Source organism: Diabrotica virgifera, chromosome 9 (genome assembly GCF_917563875.1).
Source record: "Diabrotica virgifera virgifera chromosome 9, PGI_DIABVI_V3a".
NCBI classification, from domain to species: Eukaryota; Metazoa; Arthropoda; class Insecta; order Coleoptera; family Chrysomelidae; genus Diabrotica; species Diabrotica virgifera.
Window position 1 is genome coordinate 26,740,302 of NC_065451.1, and position 24,556 is coordinate 26,764,857.

Here is a 24,556-nt window from a genome sequence, read left to right on the forward strand (position 1 = left end):
TAACGAAAAATCCCGAAACAGGTCGATTTTTATTTTTAAGTTATGATATTGTGGCATATATGGTATACTAGTGACGTCATCCGTCTGGGCGTGATGACGTAATCGATGATTTTTTTAAATGAGAATAGGGGTCGTGTGGTAGCTCGTCTGAAAGGTTCTTCAATTCTCCATCAAGTAATGTAAACATTTACATAATTTTTTATACAGGGTGTCCTTCTACTTCTTTTTTTGTCAAATAATTTAATTTAATAAAAAATTTTTGGACACCCTGTATAAATAATTATGTAAATGTTTATATTACTGAATAGAGAATTGAAGAACATTTCAAATGAGCTAGCACACGACCCCTATTCTCATTTAAAAAAATCATCGATTACGTCATCACGTCCAGATGGATGACGTCACTAGTATACCATATATGCCACAATATCATAACTTAAAAATAAAAATCGGCCTGTTTCGGGATTTTTCCTTAAAGGCGCCGGTTTACGAAATAACGAATTTATTCCTTTCATTTGCACCATAATGTCGGTGGAAAATAGTGTCGTGCACGCTTGATTAGCAATTAAAAAACAAAGGAGTTTTAAATATTGTATTGCAAAAAACTCTTCGGGATTTCATCAATCGATGTTTAAAGAATATTAACCTACCTTGGCAACATTCAAATTTTCAGCTTTTCACATAGTTTTTGAGGGTTAAAAATGGCCGATTTCGCAATTTTTCAATTTTTAATCGCTTATATGTCAAAAACTATCATTTTTAGAGAAAAGTCACTAAAGACCTTTTCTCTTTGAAATGATCCAAAAAACCTAAAAAAACTTTTTTCCGTGCAAAAAAAATAATTTTAGGAAAAAAACAAAAAAAATTTTGACCACCTTTTGGTCCTGGCAACATGGAAATTTGTTAAAAGGAGTCCTTTTTGAGTAAGACTGTGCAAAAAATCCGAATTAGAATATTTTCCCTAGCGGATGCGCATTGGCTTTCTGGACTAAGATGGAACATTTAAAACTAGTAGAAAACAAATAAATGCAACCAAGTCGGCTTTCTAAATTATATAAGCACTCCACTGGAAGGACAAAAAGAAGAAAACAGAAGAAATACGTAGTTTGCTTGATGGTGAAGTTATCGTTCAAGGAGCACAGCCATTACAGGCTCGTGGAAAAAGGAATTCTTCAAAAATACCAAAAGAGATCTTAAAGATCCCAGCTAGTGTAAGCAAATGCAGACATGCGTACAGGAAATTAAACTTATTTTAACGTCTGACCCATCATTAACAATTTTAAGCAGCAAAAAAGGTGTACAGAAAAGGATCAAACCAGGCTCATTTTGTCCTGAAACATTTCGAATGCTATTACCTACCGGGTGACCACAAATACTGAGTCCGATATGTCAGATACCGACTGAGGTATAAGTAAAAACCTGCATATTTTGTATTAATTTTAAATTTTGATTTTTTCTATGAAAATACAAGACAATTTTTAAAAAACAATATTTTTCTTTGATTTGTACCAGTTTTAGTAGAAATATTCTGTAAAATAATGTTGTCCACGTAAATCCATTAAATCGACCTTGAATTGAAGAGACAAGTTCACCAGTCACAATGCTTGGCCGTCCACTTCGTTCTTCATCGTGCACATTGGTTCAGCCATTTTTGAATTTAAAGCACCATTGACGCACGCCATCTTCAGTGATCACATTGTTCCCATAAACAGCACATATTTTGTGATACATTTCAATTGGTCTGTTGTTATTAGTCAATAAGAACCCTATTATCGTACCTCATTTCGATCGCGGCACACATTTCAAACAGCTGTTGTAAAATTTCTAGAAGAGAGAGTGACTTTGCGCTAGCACGGCTGGACAGCTACTGAACGGAGAAAAGCCACGATGCTAAAACAGCCGCGCTAGCTCCGCCCCTAGCGGCTAGAGATCAAAACGTAACTAAATTTATGGATAGCCCTAGTACAATATCTATAATAGTTATATTGAAGAAACAAATTTAAACGTCAAGATTTAGTGGTAAGCTGATGGATAAACCAAAGATTTGAGGGCATTAGTAAGGAGTAAAGACAATTAAGACCGAAATTAAATTAAAATTGCCTTTCATTTCTTGCTCGCTATTTTTTTTGTCCATATTGTTTTATTCAGGCCTGTTTGCTTATTAACTTGATCTTCCACTTCTGTTTAGAGCTTTTTGTTTTTTTTCTGATTTGGTATTCAATTTGTCGTTCTTACTTGATTTATTGTTTGAACCACGATTAGGTTGAATAATAAAGAGTTCGGGGAATCACCCTGGCTTATCAGCTTAAATTGAGTCACTTAGTTCTACTTCTACTTTTTCTGTTATTGTGTGGTTATGGTAGATATTTTCGATCGTTTTAATTTTCCCTTACGTACAATAAGTGCATCACGTTTTTTACTTTGACCCCATCAAATGCCTTCTTAAGATCCACAAGACATAAAATGCCGGTTTGTTTTATTCTAGTGGTCTCTTACATTTGCCTTATTACATATTACACATATAGCTGCGATGCATGATCTTCTCGGCCTAATATCTTGCTGTCCTTTTCTTCTTCTTCTTCTTCTTCTTTTTGTATAGACATGACTCTGTCTGTTTTTTCAATGTATCTCTAGTAAGTTGTCTTTCTATCGTTTTCGTGGTCTTCCCACTGATCGTCTTCCTATTGGAGAACCGTCTCTCGCTGTCCTGACTACCCTATTTGTTGTCATTCGGCTTATGTGGTCATTCCATTCTATTCTTCTGTTTCTTACCCAGTTGTTAATGTTATCCATCTTGCATCTCCGTCGTATATTTGTACTTCTAGCTCTGTCCCATAGAGTCTTACCATCGATTTTTCGAAGGGTTTTCATCTCCGCTGTTTCGACCAATCTTTTTGTCCTCTCTGTGTCGGGTCGTGTTTCTGCCGCGTATGTCATTATTGGTCTGATGACTGTTTTGTAAATTCTGCCTTTCATTTCTTTTCCGATATTTTTATTTCTCCATATTGTGTCATTCAGGCAACCTGCGGCTCTGTTTGCTCTAGGTATTTAAACTCCATCACTTGTTCTATTATCTGACCTTCCAGCTCCAATTTACATCTTATTGGATCTGCTGTTATAACCATGCATTTTGTCTTTTTTGAGGAAATTAACATGTTTTGAGGAAATTAGCTGTCCTTCTCGTATGCTATAATTTCATTTAGTTTATTTGTTATAAGTTTGGTTGTTAATTATTTTCGTGTTTTATTTAATACGTTAATTCCTCTGTAATTCTCGGAGTCCGATTTGTCTTCCTTTTTGCAAATACTTATTATAACGCTTGATCTCCATTCTTGTACTGTTCTGTTTTGTTCTAATATTTTTAATCAGTTTTAATAGGTGTTTGGTCAGATCTGGTTCTACATACTTAGAAGTTCGTTAGGTATTCTGTTTTCTTTCGGTGATTTTCTGTTTTAAATTTCCTAAATGATTACTTTACCTCTATCACCTCAACGTTTATTTCTTCGTTTGTCGTCACTATTTGTGTGACGGTAGGTAACCTAACTGATAAAAAAGAAAAAGTATGTTACATCAAGATAACGCACTTGCGCACAAGGTAAACCATACACGATTTTAAAGTTACTTAGTTATCAAATGTACTGGCAGATGCACAAGTCAATAAAAAGAAAAAGAAGAAGAAGAAAATAAACAATCACTAAATTATCAAATATCCCTATTTTTACTAACTTATTTAATAAGCTATATTTTTTGTTTTATTTAAACATACGTTAGTAATAACATACGGAAAGTAACATACGTTAACTGTAGAAAGAGGACACTTAAGCGGTCCCAAAAATACCATACTTAATGGGTCATACTTCATTAGTAACAAACATACTGGGTGTTTTATCTCTTTTGACATTTTCTTATTTGGTCATCTAAATTGGTAAAATGTTAACATTTTTATTATTTCGACAAATAATTATTCATAACAAATATTCACCTTCAATTAATGAATAAATAATAAAGAGTACACAAAAAATAGATAACTTTAATCAACTAACTATCTTAAAAATAAAAAAAAACAGAAAAAAATTGCTCAAAAATAACTTTTGGATATCTAAAATCCAAAGTTTATAACGACGAAATAAATATTGGGGAAGAACTTCTTGACCGGATTCGGGAAGTTTTCCAAGAAATGAAGAATAACCCTGATGAGATTAGAACTCAGTCAGTCAAATAACAAAAAGAGCAAGACTTTGTCTTCAACAAGGTGGTGGCCATTTTGAACAATTTCTATAGTAAAAAATTTACAAAAAAAATATAAAAAAAAATCACGAAGAGGATTTAAACCTCCGAGGGGTTGAACCGGGTTGACATCTTATCGTAGTGACAAAAAAAAACAAAACAAAACAAAACAAAACAAAGCAAAAAAAACAAAACAAAAAAAAAAACAAAAAAAAACAAAGCAAAAAAAAACAAAACAAAAAAAAATACAAAAAGAATGCATTTATTTTAAATATTAAGATTAATAATTTTATTTGTAAAATGTATACACTATGCGTTCTTGATAAACATTATATTTATTAACATAGTATGTACATTAGCTGTAATAAGTAGATAAAATAAGACGTAAAAAATTGTAATATTATTATAATAACCATGTTTCACTAATTGGCACTATCTTTGATACATTTACTTTTGATTGAGACTGGCTGAATGACTATAGTCCAAGCAAAAAAAAAATACTCCAAATATTAAAATAAATATTGTTGCATAATTTTTATGGCAAAATTTTAGAAAATAAATTTATATCAGAGACCACGAGATCATAGATTTTCATCGCCCTGTATATGACCAAAAATTGTAAATATTATAATTTAGTTAGTAAACAGTGTTTTCGCGGAAAGTGAAATCGTTAAGGTGGTTTGTTAATGGGTCTCGGAACGAACTCAAACAATGGTGCAGGAAGTTTAAAGAGTACATTTTATTTCGCTTTGAAATCGACAATAGGACATTTGTAAATGATTCGGAGAAGGAGAGACAGTAAACAAATTTATTGAGTTTAGAATATAAGGCCTTTTGTTTAGCATTTTGAAACAACGAAAGTAATTTGGTATCTCCTAGAATTTAACAAAGAAAAGTTGTACACAAAATAAATTGGTTCTTAAGAAATGAAAATATGGATGTAGTGGGTAGCGATGATGTTTGTGATTGGCAGAGAATGATGGATGGAAGGGATGAGAGCGTTGAGTCTGAGTTTGAGGAGAGAAAAAATGGTCACTGTGTAATGAATATCTGGAGAGTACAGTCCAGTTTTTAAAAAGTGAGAAGTCGGTGTCAAGTGGTGAAATTGGCCGAGTGGCGAATTGGCAAATCGTTGACCGAGTTGAGAATTTAATTTTCGTTTTGGCCGAGGAGATTCCTGTTTTATGTCTAGAACGAGTAGCCGGTGGGCATCAATTTGCACAAGATATCGAGCCCGTTGTTTGTTTGTTGGTGAAGCAGTTTGGACGAGAAGGACCTTTCGCTACATTCTAGGAGCACGTGTGGGAGAATCGAGGATTACGCAATCCAGGAAGAAGAAGTAAAAAAGAAACAAAAGGTTAGTCAAAATTTTTGTGAAACGGAGAGAGTTTTTTTTTATATCCACACCATATTTGTTTATTTCTGCATTGAGCAGTTCTATAGCATAATTTAGTCATTCCAATCAATTCAAAATTGAGTAATAAATTCCAAAGGAGAAAAGTAAATTTTAGTATTTTTTGTAAGAATAGTCTAAAGAATTATTTAAATAAAATTGTTGTTAAAACAAAGAAGATATCAGAATTAAAGCTTAATTTATTAGATGAGAAATAGTTGCAACAGAAGTAAATTTTAGTATAATTTTAAATCTTATATTTATGGTATATTGGATAAATAAAAAATATTTATAACATTTATATGACCTCGAGGGTATTTAATTTCCCTGTTTTGTCCCTGGACGAAGTAAGCAACTAGAGATACCTAGAAGACACAAACCGAAGGTAAGGCATTAAAATTAAAGTAGCCCTGAGAATAAAATTTATTAGAAAATTTAATTTAATTTTGGTTTTGTTTTACATAAGTAATAATTAAAATAATTAAGTAATTAATCAGATAAAAATTTGCTGATCAATCTCATAACAGAGAAATACAGAGCATAACAATATAGAGTGTGTTTAACAAGTTATAAGTCGTATTTCAGAATTCAAATTCAAAATTTTACCAGGAAAATTATTTTGCCGAAAATTGAAAGTTTACCACTAAATTTAGTTTTTCATTCTCTTTTCAAATGCTAAATCCACTTTAAAAAATTTAATGTACAGGGTGTTGTTTTTGGGTCGGAACATTTTTCCAATATTTTTTAATCCGGATCTGGATTTTTTACAATTGTAAATAAATTGTAAATAAAAAAACACCCAGTATCTTTGTTATTAATGAAGTAGTACCCATTAAGTATGATATTTTTGAGACCGCCTAAGTGTCCTCTTTCTACAGTTAACGTATGTTACTTTCCCAATGAAACACCCTGTATAAACAATACATTTTTCAGGCCACCAAACAGTTATTTGCTCAAAATTCCTACAACACGTCGAGAAATTATGACGAAAATCTAAGGCACCTAAGAGAAATAATGGGAATTATGCAACACCATGATGCTATAACTGGAACCGAGAAACAACACGTGGCAAACGATTATGTTAGAGGAATACACAGAGCAATTACTGATGTTGAAAAAGAAATGGGAGAAGTTTTTGAGTAAGTATAACTTTTTACTAAAGTATTTGAAAAAAAGTATAAAATCTTATGAGATTTTTCAGCAAAGTAATTGTGCAAGAAACCTCTACAAGCCTCGGAAATAGGACGGATAACGCGACGACGAAAATGGCCACGGAAATGGATTTGAGAAAAACAACGTACATAGGATGTTGGAATGTCCGGACAATGTTTGAAACAAGTAAAACACATCAAGTGGCAAAAGAAATGGATAAAAATAACATTAGTATATTAGGATTATCTGAAATTAGATGGAAGGGATGTGGAAAAACAAGAATTGAACACGCCAAAACGGTTATATACTCGGGAAAATGTGGCGAAAAAGACCGACACGAGAGTGGTGTTGCATTCATGATTTCAAAAGAAGCAACAAATGCCCTAATAAAATGGGAAGCCATCTCAGATAGAATAATAATGGCTAGATTTAAAGCGAGATATAAAAATCTAACAATTGTTAATGTATATGCACCAACAAATGAAAAAGAACAGGACATAAAAGATGAGTTTTACCAACAGCTGCAGATGGCATACGATAAAATACAAAATAAATATAAAAAAGATATTGTGATGATAATCGGAGATATGAATGCCAAAATAGGAACGAATAATAGTGGAAGAGAAACTGTAATGGGGAAAGAAGGATTGGGACAAATTAATGAGAATGGAAACATGTTTATAGATTTCTGCACCCAAAATAGTTTAGTCATAGGTGGAAGTATATTTCAACACAAACGCATACATAAAGTAACATGGACATCCCCCGATGGACAAACACACAATCAGATTGACCACATAACCATAGATAAGACATGGAGGCACTCACTCTTAGATGTTAGAGCAATGAGAGGGGCAGACATAGGGTCCGACCACATGTTGATTAGAGCCAAAATCAAACTCAAACTAGCCAGAAGCAAGAAAACGCCAATGGAACAACGAGAAAGATATAACGTTCAGTGGCTCAAAGACGGAAATGAAAGTACTGAAGAATATAAGACCAAGTTAAGAGAATTATATAATAAAACTTACAACACAGAAAATGCCACGATAGAAGAGCTGTGGGATAAATGCAAGTATGTATATACACAAGCAGCAAAAGAAACGATAGGAATACAAAAAATAAGTAATAAACCATGGCTATCGAGAAGCACGTGGGAAAAAATAAACGAAAGGAAACTACTTAAATGTAAAATGCTACAAAATTATCTAAGAGATAGGGAACAAATGAAGAGAGAATATAGAGAGAAAGATAAAGAAGTTAAAAAAAGTGCGAGAAACGACAAAAGACAATATAACGAAGAACTGTTAATAGAAGCAGAAACAGCAGCAAAAAACAACGACATGGGAACTCTATATAAAACGACGAAAAAACTAAGCTCACGCGGAAAAATGAATGTTGAGCATATAAAAGACAAGAACGGGAAAATGTTGAAGAATGAAAAGGAAATAGTTGAGAGATGGATCGAACATTTTAGAGAAGTATATGCCAACAGAATAATAGAACACGAAATAGAAAATGAAGAAATAAAGGAAGAACTAAGCTGCACCGAATCGGAATTCACAAAAAAAGAAGTAAGTAAAGCAATACAACAGCTGAAAAGAGGGAAAGCAGCTGGAATAGATAACATTACCACAGAACTACTGAAAGCAGATAGAGAAACATCGGAAGAAATCCTGTATGTACTAATAAACAGAATATGGCAGGAGGAGAGAATACCTGATGATTGGAAAAAAGGTATAATTGTAAAGATACCCAAGAAGGGAGATCAAACGAATTGCAACAATTGGAGAGCAATAACACTACTTTCTACAGTGAGTAAAGTCATGACAAGGATGATACTAGAAAGAATGAAAGAAACTATAGACCAGTTGTTAAGACCAAACCAAGCGGGCTTCAGGAGTAATAAAGCATGCACAGATCATATTAACACATTAAGAAACATTGTAGAACAAACAATAGAATGGCAGAGCAAAATCTATATAAATTTCATTGACTTTAGACAAGCCTTTGACCGGATTCACAGAGAAAAAATGTGGGAAATACTAAAGAGATATGGAATTCCATTAAAATATATAAGAATTATCAAAATGTTCTATGAAAACTATACCGCACAAATCATGCACAATGGGAAACTCACAGAACCAATCAACATAGACAGTGGAGTCAGACAGGGGTGTATTCTATCTCCAACCATATTTTTGATCTTAATTGACTGGGTCATGAAGAAGGCAACGAAAAATAAAACAGGAATTAGATGGAATGCTTTTGGTCAGCTTGAAGATCTAGACTTTGCAGATGATATATGTCTGGTGTCCGAAAAAAGACAACATATGCAGAAAAAAACAGAAAAGGTGACAAAAGAAGCAAGAAAAATAGGACTAGAGATTAACACAAGAAAAACCAAACTTATGAAGATAAATACGGAAAGAGAAATGGGTATATTTATTGAAGGAGAAGAAGTAGAAAATGTACAGAAGTTTTGCTATCTGGGAAGCATAATTGACGCTAGCGGTGGAATAGAAGAGGAAATTAATGGAAGGATAACTAAAGCCCAAAATGCGTTCTATATGCTGAAAAAAACATGGGAGTCCAATAAATTAACAACCAAAACCAAAATCAGGATATTTAATACAAATGTAAAGAGCATTTTGCTATATGCAGCAGAAACTTGGAAAATAGAGAAAAAGATTATACAAAAGGTTCAAACATTTGTAAATAGATGCCTTAGACGAATATTGCAAATATATTGGCCAAATCGGATAAGTAACAAGGAACTTTGGAGAAAAACTAATCAAGAGCCGATAGCCAAAACGATAAACAGACGCAAATGGAAGTTTATTGGACACACATTAAGGAAAAATGAAGATGATATAACCAAACAAGCCCTGGATTACCAACCAACTGGAAAAAGAAAACAAGGCAGACCAATGACATCCTGGAAAAGAAATATTACCAGAGAGCTAGAAGACAATGGGTTAACATGGAAAGAAGTGAAAGCCCTGGCCAGAAACAGAGATGAATGGAGGGGGACTGTAGAGGCCCTATGTTCCAAATGGAATCAAGAGGAGTAAAGTAAGTAAAGTAAGTAATTGTGCAAGTGAAATCTGAATATGACAAATCTTAACTAAGATCATTATCAGTAGCCGTTTTCAGTCCACTGTTGAACAAACGCCTTCCGAAAATAACTTAGAGGACATTGGATCAGCTTGGATCTCTTACTTGGATCAGCTTACAAAAGTAGCTTGGGGTTGTTCTATTCAGCTTTTAATTTCTACGGTTGGATCCCATCTCTCAATATTGATATTATTACCAAGATACATGAGTTTCTCTACTCTGTCCACTTGCGAATTTTATACCGAATATAATTTTGTTTGCTACTAAAATTTCGTTTTTTTTTAGTTCTCACTAAGCTTTCTTACTCTAGTTTTTTTGTTGTCGTAGGTTTAGGCTTACCTAATTTAAACTTGGTATTTAAATGATATTATTTTTATTTCAGCGAACTTCTCAACACGGATCTTAAACTGGAACTGGCTTCATGTTTATTAACAAATGTTAGCATCTGTAAAGTATCACAAGAATCAGATAAATTTGTTGTAGCAGTGTACAATCCTCTGGGATGGAGTGTAACACATTATGTAAGATTACCAGTGGATAATGGGGATTATATGATCAATGAAGGTAAGGATATTGGAAGGCTAGTAATGAACCTCGAAGACAGCCTGAGGTGCCGTCCCTCACACTGTAATAATACTGTGAGAAATATCCTCTGTTTCTCAACAAATAAATCGGGGATTCTAGAAACACGACTTGCTAGCATTGCTAGCAAGTCCTACTCTAGCGTCCTCGAAGACATATATGTCGCGTAACCCCTGGGTGTATGGCGTAAAATTGGTGCCCGTTCTGCAGCAGAGTAGAGAAGGTAAAGGGCGAATTTTCGGCTTCTAAAAACTAAAATAAGTTGGCTACGGAAAAAAAAACCCGAATAAAAAAATGTTGGTCCATCACATAGCTATAGGACGGTTGGATTAACGTGCTAACAACTCATCATACAAAAAACGGTTGAACTATGCTAAAAATTTCGATAATTTGCCTCGGAATATGGATAAATTAAAACCATGACGAAACCTGCAACGAAACCGGATATTGAAAATGGCTACATGAAACGTACAATCAGAAATACACAAAAGAAAGTGTTATTGGAACTTAAAAAAGGAAATCGATATATGTGTGTGTAGTGATGGAAATAAAGAAATTTGATAAAGGGAATGAGGGCAGTAACTATAGGCAAATGCACAGAGACAAATCACCAATCGGTAGAAGAATTATCGAAAGACTGAGCAAAAGATGGTGTGTCAACCTTCCATAGAGGTAACAATTCACCAATGAACAAACAGATTTGCTTCTAAATAGGAAGAAAAAGAGTCACGTTACTGCCTCCTAGATATGTATCTCTCTACATTTTCACATTCTCGTTCCTAAAGTCCTATTTCTTCTGTGGAACCATTCTTTTGGTTTCTCGGTGAGGAGATTACATATATTTTTCGGTTTTCTAGATTTTTGTTGTTAACTAAGTTGTAATAAATGAAATGATGTTGGTAAGGGTAATGCGCCTTAATGACACTAAAATTTTGGACATTCCTATACAGTCGAACCCGCTTATTAGAATCCCTGTTATAGGAATATCCCGTTTTGTGGAATATAAATTCAAGTTCCCGAAACATTTCCATTTACTCCTTAATAAATTTATCTGTTTATTGGAATAGGATCTAACTAGATAATACCGCTTATTAGCATATTTTGCAGGTCAAAGAATTTTTTTTTGCAATTTACTAAAATGTTTGGTATTATGATTTGTCGTCAACGGCCGCTGGATTAGATATTATTAGGGTAATAAATATTTATTACTTTGTTACGAATACCAATTCGATCTTTAGCATAGCCGACAAATGCATGGGTCATAAAATAATTTTTATTTGTCTACACAAAGGCACTGTTGCCTGTTATAAAATTGTTAGAAGCAGTTTATTTAGAATTCACTCAGAGAGTACCTACTTGTTTACAAGATGGGAATTATGGCTTTGTTAAATTCGAAAAGGAGGGAAAAGAACAAGAATGTAACAATCCATTTCTTGACGCCAATAAAACTTCTATTTAACCAATGGATTAAGGATGAGCACACGGATTAACAACGAAAAAGCTATAATTACCAATAATTTCTCAAAAAAAGTAATTTTGTTATATATCCATTTTAATAAGAAAATATTTACATATCCACATATTGCATACATTTCATATTAATTACCTAATGTATTCATTCACATACATGTAATGTAATTTGGTATTTAACACATACATAGATAAGTACTAGTTACACTACTGTATTATTGACGTAAAAAAACCTAAAACCATTTACATACACTGATTATGTCTTCTTCTTCTTCTTCAGCCTGTGTCCACTGCTGGACATAGGCCTCTTCCATTTGCTTCCATCGATTTCTCCTCTTGGCAATTCTCATCCACTGCTTGCCCGCGACTTGTTTGATATCATCTGCCCACCTCTGCTGCGGTCTGCCTACTCCTCGCCTGTTTTCTCTTGGTCTCCAGTTTGTTAGTCTCTCTGTCCATTTTTCGGGATTATCTCGGGCAACATGTCCGACCCATTGCCACTTGAGCCTAGCTATACGTTCTGCGACATCAGTAATCTTTGTTCTTTCACGAATGTCGCTGATTATGTAGGTACCTACATATATGATATACATATTGGCATAGTATGTAATAAAACTACATATTGGCATAGTATGTAAAACTACACATTGGCATAGTATGTAAATAATATTATTACCTATTATACCTACGTATATTCGGTAACACTTATTTCGATTAGCCACCAATGATCGGTTATTAGAATATCTCGGTTATAAGAATATTTTTGCCTTGCACAAAGGCTATTCCAATAAGCGGATTCGACTGTATTAGATATACAAAGCAATTCGTATTTTCGTACTGCTTTCAATTTCGCAAGATAATTCACCTAAGGATGTTAATATGTTTGTTGCAAATTGTTTATATTTTTGTATTTTCCAGTTTTTATAGCATTTGTAGACTGCGAAAAAGCTTTCGACACTATAGAACACACGGCCGTAATAAACGCAATGCAAAATTGTAGAATAGACAGCAGATATATTAATGTAATAAAATAAACTATGAACCAAGTTACAGCTACATACTACCTAAATGAAAATGAATACACGAACCCTGTACCATTAAACAGGGGAGTGAAACAAGGAGACACTCTATCACCCAAACTGTTCACCTTAGTTTTGGAGGACGTGTTTAAAAATCTAACTTGGAAATATAAGGGAATAAACATGAATGGCCGCTACCTCAGTAATCTACGATTTGCGGATGACATAATCCTGATAGCTACTGACCTACAAGAACTGCAAACCATGCTTCAGAACTACACACAGAATCTTCTACATCTACAATAGGACTGAAAATGAATTTAAACAAAACAAAAGTCATGCACTCCAAAGAAACCGTGACAATAATAAACGACAAAGTTATAGAAAAAGTTGAAGGATATATACTTAGGACAAAAAATAATACTAAATAGGGAAATTCAAACGGAAGAAATAAAAAGAAAAAAGTTAGCATGGGCAGCATTCGGCAAACTGAACTATATACTCAGAAATCAGCGCAAATTCAACTATATCTTAGATCTAAAGTTTTTAGTGCATGCATTATTCCGATATTGACGGTACCCCGTCAAAATAGCCCCGTCGAAAAAGCTCCGACAAAATAGCCCCGACATAATATCCCGCACACAAAATAGCTCCGACAAAATAGCCTGCAGACAAAATAGCCCCGACAAAATAGCCCCGACAAAAAAGCTCCCTTCAGAATTCATCACGAAATAATTCTCTATTCAGATGTTTATCTTAACCACATTAAATAAAAATGGTCTTTTCAGAAAACTTGAGTCCTGTCTTCTCTGCCTCTTGGAAGTCTGAATATTTAATTTAAGCGAAAATCAATATTTATTTGTGATATAAACATTTTTTTCTGTTTTCGGGCAACAGTAAAATGCATTTTAAATTAAATAAATTACATACATTCTTCTTTTTTTGTCAAATAATTTAAATTAAAAAAAAGTTTTTGGACACCTTGTATAAATAATTATGTAATTGTTTATATTACTAAATAGAGAATTAAATAACCTTTCAAATGAGCTAGCACACGACCTATATTCTCGTTTAAAAAAAACCATCGATTACGTCATTACGCCCAGATGGATGACGTCACTAGTATGACATATATAACAGAATATTGTTATTTAAAAATAAAAATCGATCTATTTCAGAATTTTTCCTTAACGTCGCGGGTTTACAAAATAACGAATTTATTCCTTCTATTTGCACCATACTGTACGTCTGAATTGCCGATATGAATGAGTCAGATTAAATTAAATTTTTAGAAGAATTTTTTTATTGAGCAACAACATTTTTGTTTAATTTATTAATATTTTGTATTTTGACAACGACGTCCGAAGTGGAAGTCGAAACGTTAATAAAATAATTTTTTCTTCAAACGTCAAATAATGATGACATTACTTATCTAACTTGATCCTGTCAAAGTTTGATGTCTCCGCCGGCAGTAGTTTTTTTTCCCATTTCTTTGCGGCGGAGGGAAAAATGTTGTCATGGCAACAATATGAAACATGTCACAAAGCAACAATACAAATGTCATTAACAACAATTAAACATCATTTTTATTTATAGTAATATTAAAAGTACAATTAGTTAATGAGGCATTTTCAAAATTGAAACCGTGCAAAAATGTTCCCGACTCTTGATACGCATTGGTAATTGTTGATGATACTGATGGTCGAGCACAACTTTCAGCAATCATTCCCGATGTTGGCGAATCATGAGGGTTTAAAATTTTTTGAGCATTATCGTTCTTATTTCTTATTGAATCCTCTATATATCCTTCGGCAACCGTGCTTGATTTCCAGACCCCATGTCGTTTGAGGCATTCTAGATTTTGCTACGTTTGAAGAAAAAATAGTATACTTTATTCGGCAAAGAAGCGACTTTTCTTGACTTGCCCTCTATTACGCGCCTCACTTCGTTCGGCGCGTAATATCGGGCGCGTCAAGAAAAGTCATGCTTCTCCGCCTCATAAAGTAATATACTATTTTTAAGTAAATTGTGGCTTATTTCCCAATTAGAATAGTAATTTAAAATAAATAGTACTCCGTTAAAAGGTAAAACTTTTTATTGGAGGTGTTTTCTAAGAGGTTCTTTTAGCCGGGGCTATTTTGTGTGCGATCTATTTTGTCGGGGCTATTTTGTTTGCGGGCTATTTTGTCGAGGCTATTTTGTGTCCGGGCTATTTTGACGGGGCTTTTTTGACGGGGCTGTTTTGACCGGGCTATTTTGACGGGTCACGGATATTGACATATGGGGCACAAACATGGACAATCACAAAAAAGAATATGAACATACTCAAAGTCACTCAACACACGCGATAGAAAGAGCAATGCTTGGCGTATCACTTAAGGACAGTAAAACAAACACATGGATAAGACAGAAAATCAAAGTCACCGATGTGGTACAAAAATCATTAAAATTGAAATGGGAATACGCTGGACATGTAGCTAGGAGCGATCTAAACAAATGGCAAAGAACAATTCTAACCTGGAGACTATACCAACACAAAAGACCCAGAGGCAGACCTCCTATGAGATGGACAGATGATCTGAAACGAACTGCCGGAAAAAATTGGCTACAAGTAGCTTACAACAAAAAACAATGAAAAGGAAGACTTGAAGAGGCTTATGTTCAGATCTGGACGTGAATGGCTAGAAGAAGAAGAAGAAGAAGTCTTCTTCTAACAAGTCTCTACCCAGGAGACCCTACCCAGAGGGTTTCCTGGGCAGATAGAGTTACGAACAACGAAGTACTGAGAAGAATACGAGAAGAGACGAGGAAGAAGAACAATTTTTCGTTAATTTTTTATCTTAAGGGTTAGGTTATAATATTCCAATGTTCTTAGTTGCTCTGGCTTTAAAAGTTTGGTCACAATTTGTAATGCTACATCTTTTAGGTGAATTATACGATCTTATTCCTACCATCAGCAACTTTAGTCACGTCAAAATAAAAGGAGAAACCCCTAGTGCTTTTGAGTTAGTATTTGCTGCTAAAGATATTCCACCAATGGGCTTCAAATTATACTATATACAAAAAACGAGCGCAACGAGAGATGCCAAACAAGAAGAGGAAGGCGATTCCGACGACATAACAACATTTGTAATGAACGATAACGATAATACATTACAATCTGTCATCTTAAATGATTTAAACATGGACATTACACAAAATTTTTACTATTACGTCAGTGACGATGGAAATTCTTCTGGCGTGGCTTCTGGGGCATATATATTCAGGTAAGATATTTTTTTCAATTTCAACAAATATATTTGACAATAAAATAAATAAGAAGTCCTAGATTTAAACAACAAATCTGAAAATTCTCTTTGAACCACTTTCTGGTGACATCCTTAATCCCTGGCACATCATCTCAAGGTTCGATAGTTATCGGCAGTAAATTGATACTTAGAAGTAATTCTTCTTCTTAAAGTTCCCTCACCTATCGGAGGTTGAATATCATAATGGCTATGGTCACTTTGTTGGCTGCTGCTCTGAATAGTTGTAATGCACTACAGTTAAACCATTCTCTAAGGTTCCTCAGCCAGGAGATGCGTCTTCTTCCTATGCTTCTTCTTCCTTGGATCCTTACTTGCATAATAATTCTCAGCAACTCATATTTTTCTCCTCTGGCAATGTGACCCAAATATTCCAGTTTTCTAGTTTTTATACTTTTTATAATTTCTAACTCCTTATTTAAACGTCGTAGCACTTCAACATTGGTAATCCTTTGAACCCACTAAATTTTCAATATTCTTCGGTAACACCACATTTCGAACGTTTCTATTCTTCTTATGTGTTATCTCTTCAATGCCCAAGCTTTCATTCCGTATAACAATAGAGAAAATATGTAGGATCTTAGAGCCCTCCATCTGAGAGGCAACTAAAGGTCTTTGTTTGTAAGCAGTGTCTTCATTTTTATAAATGCTTGCCTTGCAGTTTCAATTCGGACTTTAATTTCTTTGCTTTGGTCATTTTCGTCATCAACCCAGGTTTCCAGATATTTGTATGTCTTAACTTTTTCTATTTGGGTTTGCTCTATCATTAACCTTTCATTTCCATGTTCTGTTTTTGAGACAATCATAAATTTAGTTTTTTTTTCTTGTTTATTTTTAGTCCGTATCGAATGCAATAATCGGTAGTTCTATTTAGCAATTCTTGTAGCGATTCCAGTGTGTCTGCCATTATAACGGTGTCATCAGCGAAACGTATGTTATTTACTATTCTTCCGTTTATAGAGATTCCATCACTTAGCTCCGCTATCGCTTCCTGAAATATGGCTTCACTGTACAGGTTAAACAGTAGAGGCGACAGAACACAACCCTGTCTACTCCTCTATTTATATCAATATTCTCTCTATTCTTCTATATTTATATTGGCCTTTTGATTCCAATACCGATTGATGATAATTCGTAAATCTCGTCTGTCTATATCTGTTTGTTTTTCAATAATTCTATTAGTTTTTCATGTCGGACCCTGTCGAACGCTTTTTCGAAGTCGATGAAACAGGACTAAATATCCAGGTTCATATCTAAGCATCTTTGAGAGAGGACATTAAACGCAAACAATGCCTCTCTCGTTCCAAGTCCTTTGCGGAACCCAAATTGGGTATCACCCATATCAGATTCTAGCTTTCTGTATAATCTTCCATGAATTACCTTTAGAAATATTTTGAGGGTATGGCTTATTAGTGATATTGTCCTATAGTTCGACCAATCATTGGCATATATTGTTTTTGGTATTATTACAAAGGTGGACACCAACCATTCCTGAGGGATTTTTCCGGTTTTATATATGTACTTCATTAAACAGATCCAGTAGTACCGGTAGAGATTCATCGTCTAGACATTTCAGTAATTCCGCAGGTATTTCGTCTGGACCTACAGTTTTTCCGTTTTTTGCGTTTCGTATTGCTTGTTCGATTTCCTCCATTATGATCTCTGGTCCCGTTTCGCTGTCGATTTCTTCCGGTTCTTGTCTATTATCCTCAAAGAGATCTGTTATGTATGTCTTCCACTTTTTTAAGTTCTCTTTGACTTCTATAATAATTTTTCCATTTATGTCTTTAAGAAGGCCATCTTTCTTTTTTCGCTGTGTATTTGTGATTTACTTTATTTTCTTGTGCATGTTAAAGCTATCATACTTTTTAGAATATTCTTATATTTCACTACATTGATTTGCCAGCCAGGTGGATTTGGCCTCTTTTATTTTCTTTCCTATTAATCTCAGGATTTCCTTGTATTTTGCCTTACTCCAACTTTTATGTTTCCTTCTTTCCTCCATTAGCTCTAGGATTTCTGAAGTCATCCACCTCTGTTTTTTTATTATTTTGTGGGTAATATCTTCTTTCCTGCCTCTACTAACGTTTCTTGTATCATGTTCCATTTGTCATTAACATCTGTTGTTTTTATCACGTCTTGTTTGATTTTCTTTATCATTTATTTCTCCTTTTAGCCTCTGACGTTCTTCTTTTAAATTTGAGACATCAAATCGTGGTAGATATTTGGAGTGGCTGAATACGAATACGCCCTCAGAACCTATCCCGGAGCACCTGTTAGAATAGAGAACACCTGTCTACCTCCGGAGAACCTACCCCGGAGCACAGTGTTACTGCTAAGGCACGTCATCTTCGAGTGTTTTTGGCATTAAATTGATGCAAACAGATTTCTCGGGGGGTTTTGGGGTTGCTGAAAACGAATATACCATCAGAACGACACCCGAAGTACCTGGTGCTCTGGGCTTCGGGTCTGATTCTGATGCCGGATTCTTGTTCAGCAACCCCAAAAACCCCCGAGGAATCGGTTTGCATCAATTTAGTGCCGAAAACCCTCGAACCTCCAGATGACGTGCCTTAGAAGTGAATCTGGGCATTAGGTGCTCCGGTGGTCGATTCTGATGGTGTACTCCTCTTCAGCGACACCAAAATCCCCCTGAGTAACAAAATCTGGCCCTTAATACACCCCTTTTGATATTTGTATGCATTTTGGATGCATTTTATGCACTTTAAAATGCAACTATGCATTTCACCCATTTTTCTATAGTAGAAATTTTTCTTGACATCATCCTGAACATATTGCAAAAAGTTGCGCAAGTTTCTAGGTGCTGCATTTAAAAATCGATTTATTTTGCCCTTAATGCCCTGGTCTTATAGGAGTAAAATTAAAAGAACATGAAAGATAGTTAACATTTCATTCTATTTTAGAGGAAACATGGAAACCACCATCATATTACGTACGTTTTATCCTTTTGGGATGTTCAGAGGGGCCTCTGGTCTACTCTAAATCAAAACGAAAACCAATCTTATTACTAAGCAAAACTATATGAAACAATTTGCTGTTAAACGCTGTAACGACTTAATTTTTCATTTTATTTTTTATTTTTTTGGTTGTATCTTATCAAATGAAGTAATAAAATTAGTGACATTATAATCAAACGATTCATAAATATTTATAGAGTAGAACAAAGTAGTCTTTTATCTTCTAAATTTTTCTGTTTAATAGGAATTTTAAGTGAAGTAAAAGACAGACGTACTCTCAATCATTTATTGTAACTTCCGACGACCGGTTTCGCTCTCTAAAGTATGCAGAGCATCTTCAGGTCAACGGTTACAAGTCACTAAATGCTACAAATAAAAACCAGAGTTAGAACAATGTCTGGTTGTAAAAGATGCTAAAGATCCATAAGATCAAGCCAATATTGAACAACATATACAGAGAGAGTCTGTAAAGTGGAATAAATTCAATATCTCAAATACTAATTGTTTTTTTGGAAAATGCTCAGACCCGTCGATTAGTATTTCAAATTGTCCTTTTTGACATTCAATAAAAATGTATACAGGGTGTCCCAATTTAGAGATATGACGTCATCGTCGATTTTCTTAAATGGCAACACTGTCATTTTGATAGCTAATTTGATAGGGTTTGTAAAGTTATACATAACTGCAAAATATCAAATTTTTATTCTCTACCATTTACAAGATAATAGAAAATAACAAAGTTATATCTGTAATTTGGAATATATTCAATAATTAAAATACTAACTGTTTTTTTGAAAAATGCTCAGACCCGTCGATTAGTATATCAAATTGTCATTTTTGACATATAATAATAATGTATACAGGGTGTCCCAATTTAGAGATATGACGTCATCGTTGATTTTCTTAAATGGCAACACTATCATTTTGATAGCTATTTTGATAGCGTGTGTAAAGTTATACACATCTGAAAAATTTCAAAATTTTATTCCCTACCATTTACAAGATAATAAAAAATAACAAAGTTATGAAGAACAAGAAGTAATCAAATAATAATTGAATTTATTTATTTCAATTAAGCAAATGCTCATAACGTTGCCCATTGACAATTTGACAATAATTTAGGGCAACATTATGAGTTTTTGCTTAATTTATTGAAATAATTAAATTCAATTATTAGTTGATTACTTCTTTTTCATAACTTTGTTATTTTTTATTATCATCTAAATGGTAGAGAATACAAATTTGAAATTTTGCAGTTGTGTATAACTTTACACACCCTATCAAAATAGCTATCAAAATGACAGTGTTGCCATTTAAGAAAATCAACGATGACGTCATATCTCTAAATTGGGACACCCTGTATACATTATTATTATATGTTAAAAAGGACAATTTGATATACTAATCGACGGGTCTGAGCATTTTTCAAAAAAACAGTTAGTATTTTAATTATTGAATATATTCCAAATTACAGATATAACTTTGTTATTTTCTATTATCTTATAAATGGTAGAGAATAAAAATTTGATATTTTGCAGTTATGTATAACTTTACAAACCCTATCAAATTAGCTATCAAAATGAGAGTGTTGCCATTTAAGAAAATCGACGATGACGTCATATCTCTAAATTGGGACACCCTGTATACATTATTATTGAATGTCAAAAAGGACAATTTGAAATACTAATCGACGGGTCTGAGCATTTTCCAAAAAAACAATTAGTATTTGAGATATTGAATTTATTCCACTTTACAGACTCTCTCTGTATAAAAATAGTGCAGATGGCCAGTGGCGACGCGTGACTTTTTCTAAAGTGTTACCAACACCAGATGCAAAAAATCTTATTTAAAAAAATGAAGATATGGCTAAATGTATATACATATAGCTTCAATAATAACATTTTTTATATCACTTGAAACTCTCGAAAAAACAGTTGGTGTTTCTAGATGTTGGCAAAATTTTTGATCTTTTTTGGCAATTAATGTTAACAATTCCCTGTAATTGCCTCGAATGTCAGAGCCGTCGCCCTCAAAATGACCACGAAACGCTAATTCTTGTTCGGCCAAAAAACATACGGTACATATCTATTAATAAGTGAGCTAAGGATATACGAGTTCCTATCTATTTTTTTAACAAACTCATTATGTTTAGCAATATTTGCTTTAAATGCTTGGTTAAGAGAACTTTTGATTTTTGTTTTGCCAAACTGAATCAAATTGGGTATACATCTTACATGTAGGTAACGGAGAAATTTCATGTCTCTTTTTTAAAACTCTAAAACTATTTAAATCGTGAACCTGGTCCACCCATTTTTCTGTAACAACCAGAAGACATGGCCAACAATACAGTATATTTTTCTTGCAACCACATAACCAAGGTTTTTTTACTGTACCAACTAAATTTAAAATATCGAGCTAATTTTTTAAATTCCTTTTTTAAATTGTTTAAAATAGGTCTTTCATTTTCAATAATCTCATTTTATTTTTCAATCAGAATTACTTTTCAAGTAGTTGATCGATTACGCAGCGACACTCATCCATGGTGAACTGCACGCACACTTTTTATTATAGGTACTGTTAGCAAATTTAAATCTGGTAACAGCCCTACTGATATACACAGCGCGCTTACGCCCATCGCTCCTTCAAAATTTTCACACTAGCCGGTCCCGAGCCCCCCGAGCGACAGCGAGATAACCATTCATTGTCACCACAAATGAGACTGGTAACAGAATATAATAAAGTGCAACTGAGTCACATAATCTCGCCAATATTTTTGTGTGTCTGGCTATTTACTGAATTAGGTACTATTAACACATAATATAATAATATATTTCTATTGGTAAAAATAAAATAAAATAATAAATGGAATTATTCATCGTCATAAAATACATATTTATTTGCAAGATTTTTAACTGTCACCAATGATAACAGTGGTTACATGGACGCTTCGCCAGTGCAGATAGCAGACAAATACATATGCATGTAAAATCGGGGACAGTAACAAACGTCCCCAAGCTCACAAACACATGCAGATGTATGCCGTCTATAATCATGCAATTATAACGTGTCGTACTTACATTCGGATACAAGGAGCTACCTTCTCAGTATTCATTAACATGATATTTCTGCTAAAGTTATGCTAGCGGGATATGGTGGAATAGATAGAGACTGTTGCAAAGGTAAACAAGTTTATGGGATTTGGGAATTATTGAGGGTGAAGTTTTTTAAAATGTGATGGTTCTAAAGATTTTTATTTCTATTTATTAAAAGACTTCTATTTATTAGCGTATGTGTTAGTGCAACATTGAAAACGTTTCTATCAAAACGGGTAAATATTTAATATGTATGTTAGGTGTGGATGTGTAGCTGTAACCTAAATTGTTAAGGTCAGTACTCCTTGATGTTTTAATGAGAGGAGTAGTGGTCGTATAAGGGATGACAAATCGGAGAGCTTAAAAATTGAAGATAAAATATTAAATTAGCAGTCATATAATAAAACAGTAATAAATGTGAATTGATAGACAACAATGTAGGTACATGAAGTTGAGATATAAATTAAAGCAGTTTTTTTTTAATTTTAGGCCTGTAGCACCAGGTACTGCTAATCCAGTTTCGCCCGCTCAAATAAACAAAATCTTCCAAAAATCAGGTAAAGTTGTTGATGAAGTGCATCAAGTATGGACTAGCGAGGAGGCTGAAATCCTTCAAATTATAAGGCACTATAAAAATGAGAGCTATATAGAGTTTGACTGGATCATTGGTAATATTAATATGTAAGTAATGATAACTTAAATAACTACAAAGATGGGTTTTATGTACTGTAATCAGTAGTGACACAGACTGGGGATGACAGTTTTTATCATTTGTTCATGATGAAACCATTTTTGGTGTATTGGATTCTGATTCTGTTCAGCATAGACCGTATGTTGCGTGCTATATCGAATCCTGGTTATTTTTGAATAATACAAGACCTGTTTCTCTTTTGTTGTTCAGTCCATTTTAGGATCCATACTGTCGTGAGATTTATCCTATTCCATATCGGTATTTGTCGATTTTATAGAGTAAAGACGTTTTTTCTATTCTTGACTGTCGGTTAGCATCTACGCTAATTTTTACCTTTGAACTAGTTTTGTTACACTTCTGGTAATTAACGTCTTCTTCTTCTTGTAGCGCCTTTACGTTTCGGATGTTGGTGACCATCATGGCAATCTGTACTTTGGATACTGCTGTTTTGAAAAGATTTGTGGTTGTTGTGTTGAACCACGTACGTATATTTTTTAGCCAGGAAATCCTTCTCCTTCGTGGTCCTCGTTTTCCTTCTATTTTCCCTGTAGGATTAGTTGCAGCAGTCCATATATCTCACTGTTCCTCATGATGTGACCGAGGTATTCGATTTTGGCTGTTTTTATTGTGATTAAATTGCTCCTTTTGTTTTTGCAATCTCAAAAAAACACCCTGGTTAGTAACGTGATAGGTATAAGATGTCTTCAGTATCCGACGATAAAGCCACATTACGAAAGCATCAATTTTCTTGCAGGTGACGTCAGAGATAGTCCACGAAAAAACTCCGTACAACTGTAGGAAACATATAACATCGTAGTAACCTGATTTTTATCGGGGTTTGATAAATCATGATATTTGAATACCTGTCGATGAATTAACGTCACTTTGATGTAAAAATTAGTTTAAATTTCGTAAAAGTTAAAAAAATGGCTACTAGATATATACAGGTGTAAACTATTCCGTGGCCGCAGCTGTGTATGAGCCCTTATTTGTTCAGTACCTTTTGAGGCTGAAAATTACTGCTTCGGAAATCTTTTGCAACTTTTTCTGGAAGATAATAACCAGTGTACGGTCTTTTTCAATCTTGCAGAAAACATACTCCACACAGCCATCTTTACGTTCGACTTTAAAGTGGTTATGTGTGACCAATGACTGATAAATATGACTAATATAAAATAATCAATTTCAGTACTGACAACAAAGGAAAGGAGTTCATCTCAAAATATACGATAAACAGCAACTTTAACAACAACAATGTCTTTTATACTGACTCTAATGGAAGAGAACTCATCAAAAGAGTTAAAAATAAGCGGTCCGATTATACTTACGATCCTGAGGTCGAACCAGTATCCAGCAACTACTATCCAGTAACTTCCAGAATTGTTATTAAGGATGAAGATCAAGATATTGAAGTCGCTGTACTTACTGACCGATCTGAAGGTGGTTCAAGTCTTTCTCAAAATGAACTAGAGCTAATGGTAAGATATGGTCTAAATAATATAAAAAAGCATGATCTTATTCTTGTGGCGC

General features: G+C 33.9%; 1 protein-coding gene across 1 annotated transcript in view; it reads left to right on the plus strand.

Annotated features, from left to right (window-relative positions):
• LOC114332056 (lysosomal alpha-mannosidase) overlaps nucleotides 1-24,556 on the plus strand; it is a 75,460-nt gene that overhangs the window by 35,916 nt on the left and 14,988 nt on the right. Inside the window, exons 8-12 of the mRNA XM_050662531.1 lie at nucleotides 6,554-6,759; nucleotides 10,272-10,453; nucleotides 15,887-16,226; nucleotides 22,825-23,016; nucleotides 24,216-24,504. Of these exons, the coding sequence (XP_050518488.1) occupies nucleotides 6,554-6,759; nucleotides 10,272-10,453; nucleotides 15,887-16,226; nucleotides 22,825-23,016; nucleotides 24,216-24,504 (1,209 nt within the window). The remainder of the gene's footprint in view (nucleotides 1-6,553; nucleotides 6,760-10,271; nucleotides 10,454-15,886; nucleotides 16,227-22,824; nucleotides 23,017-24,215; nucleotides 24,505-24,556) is intronic.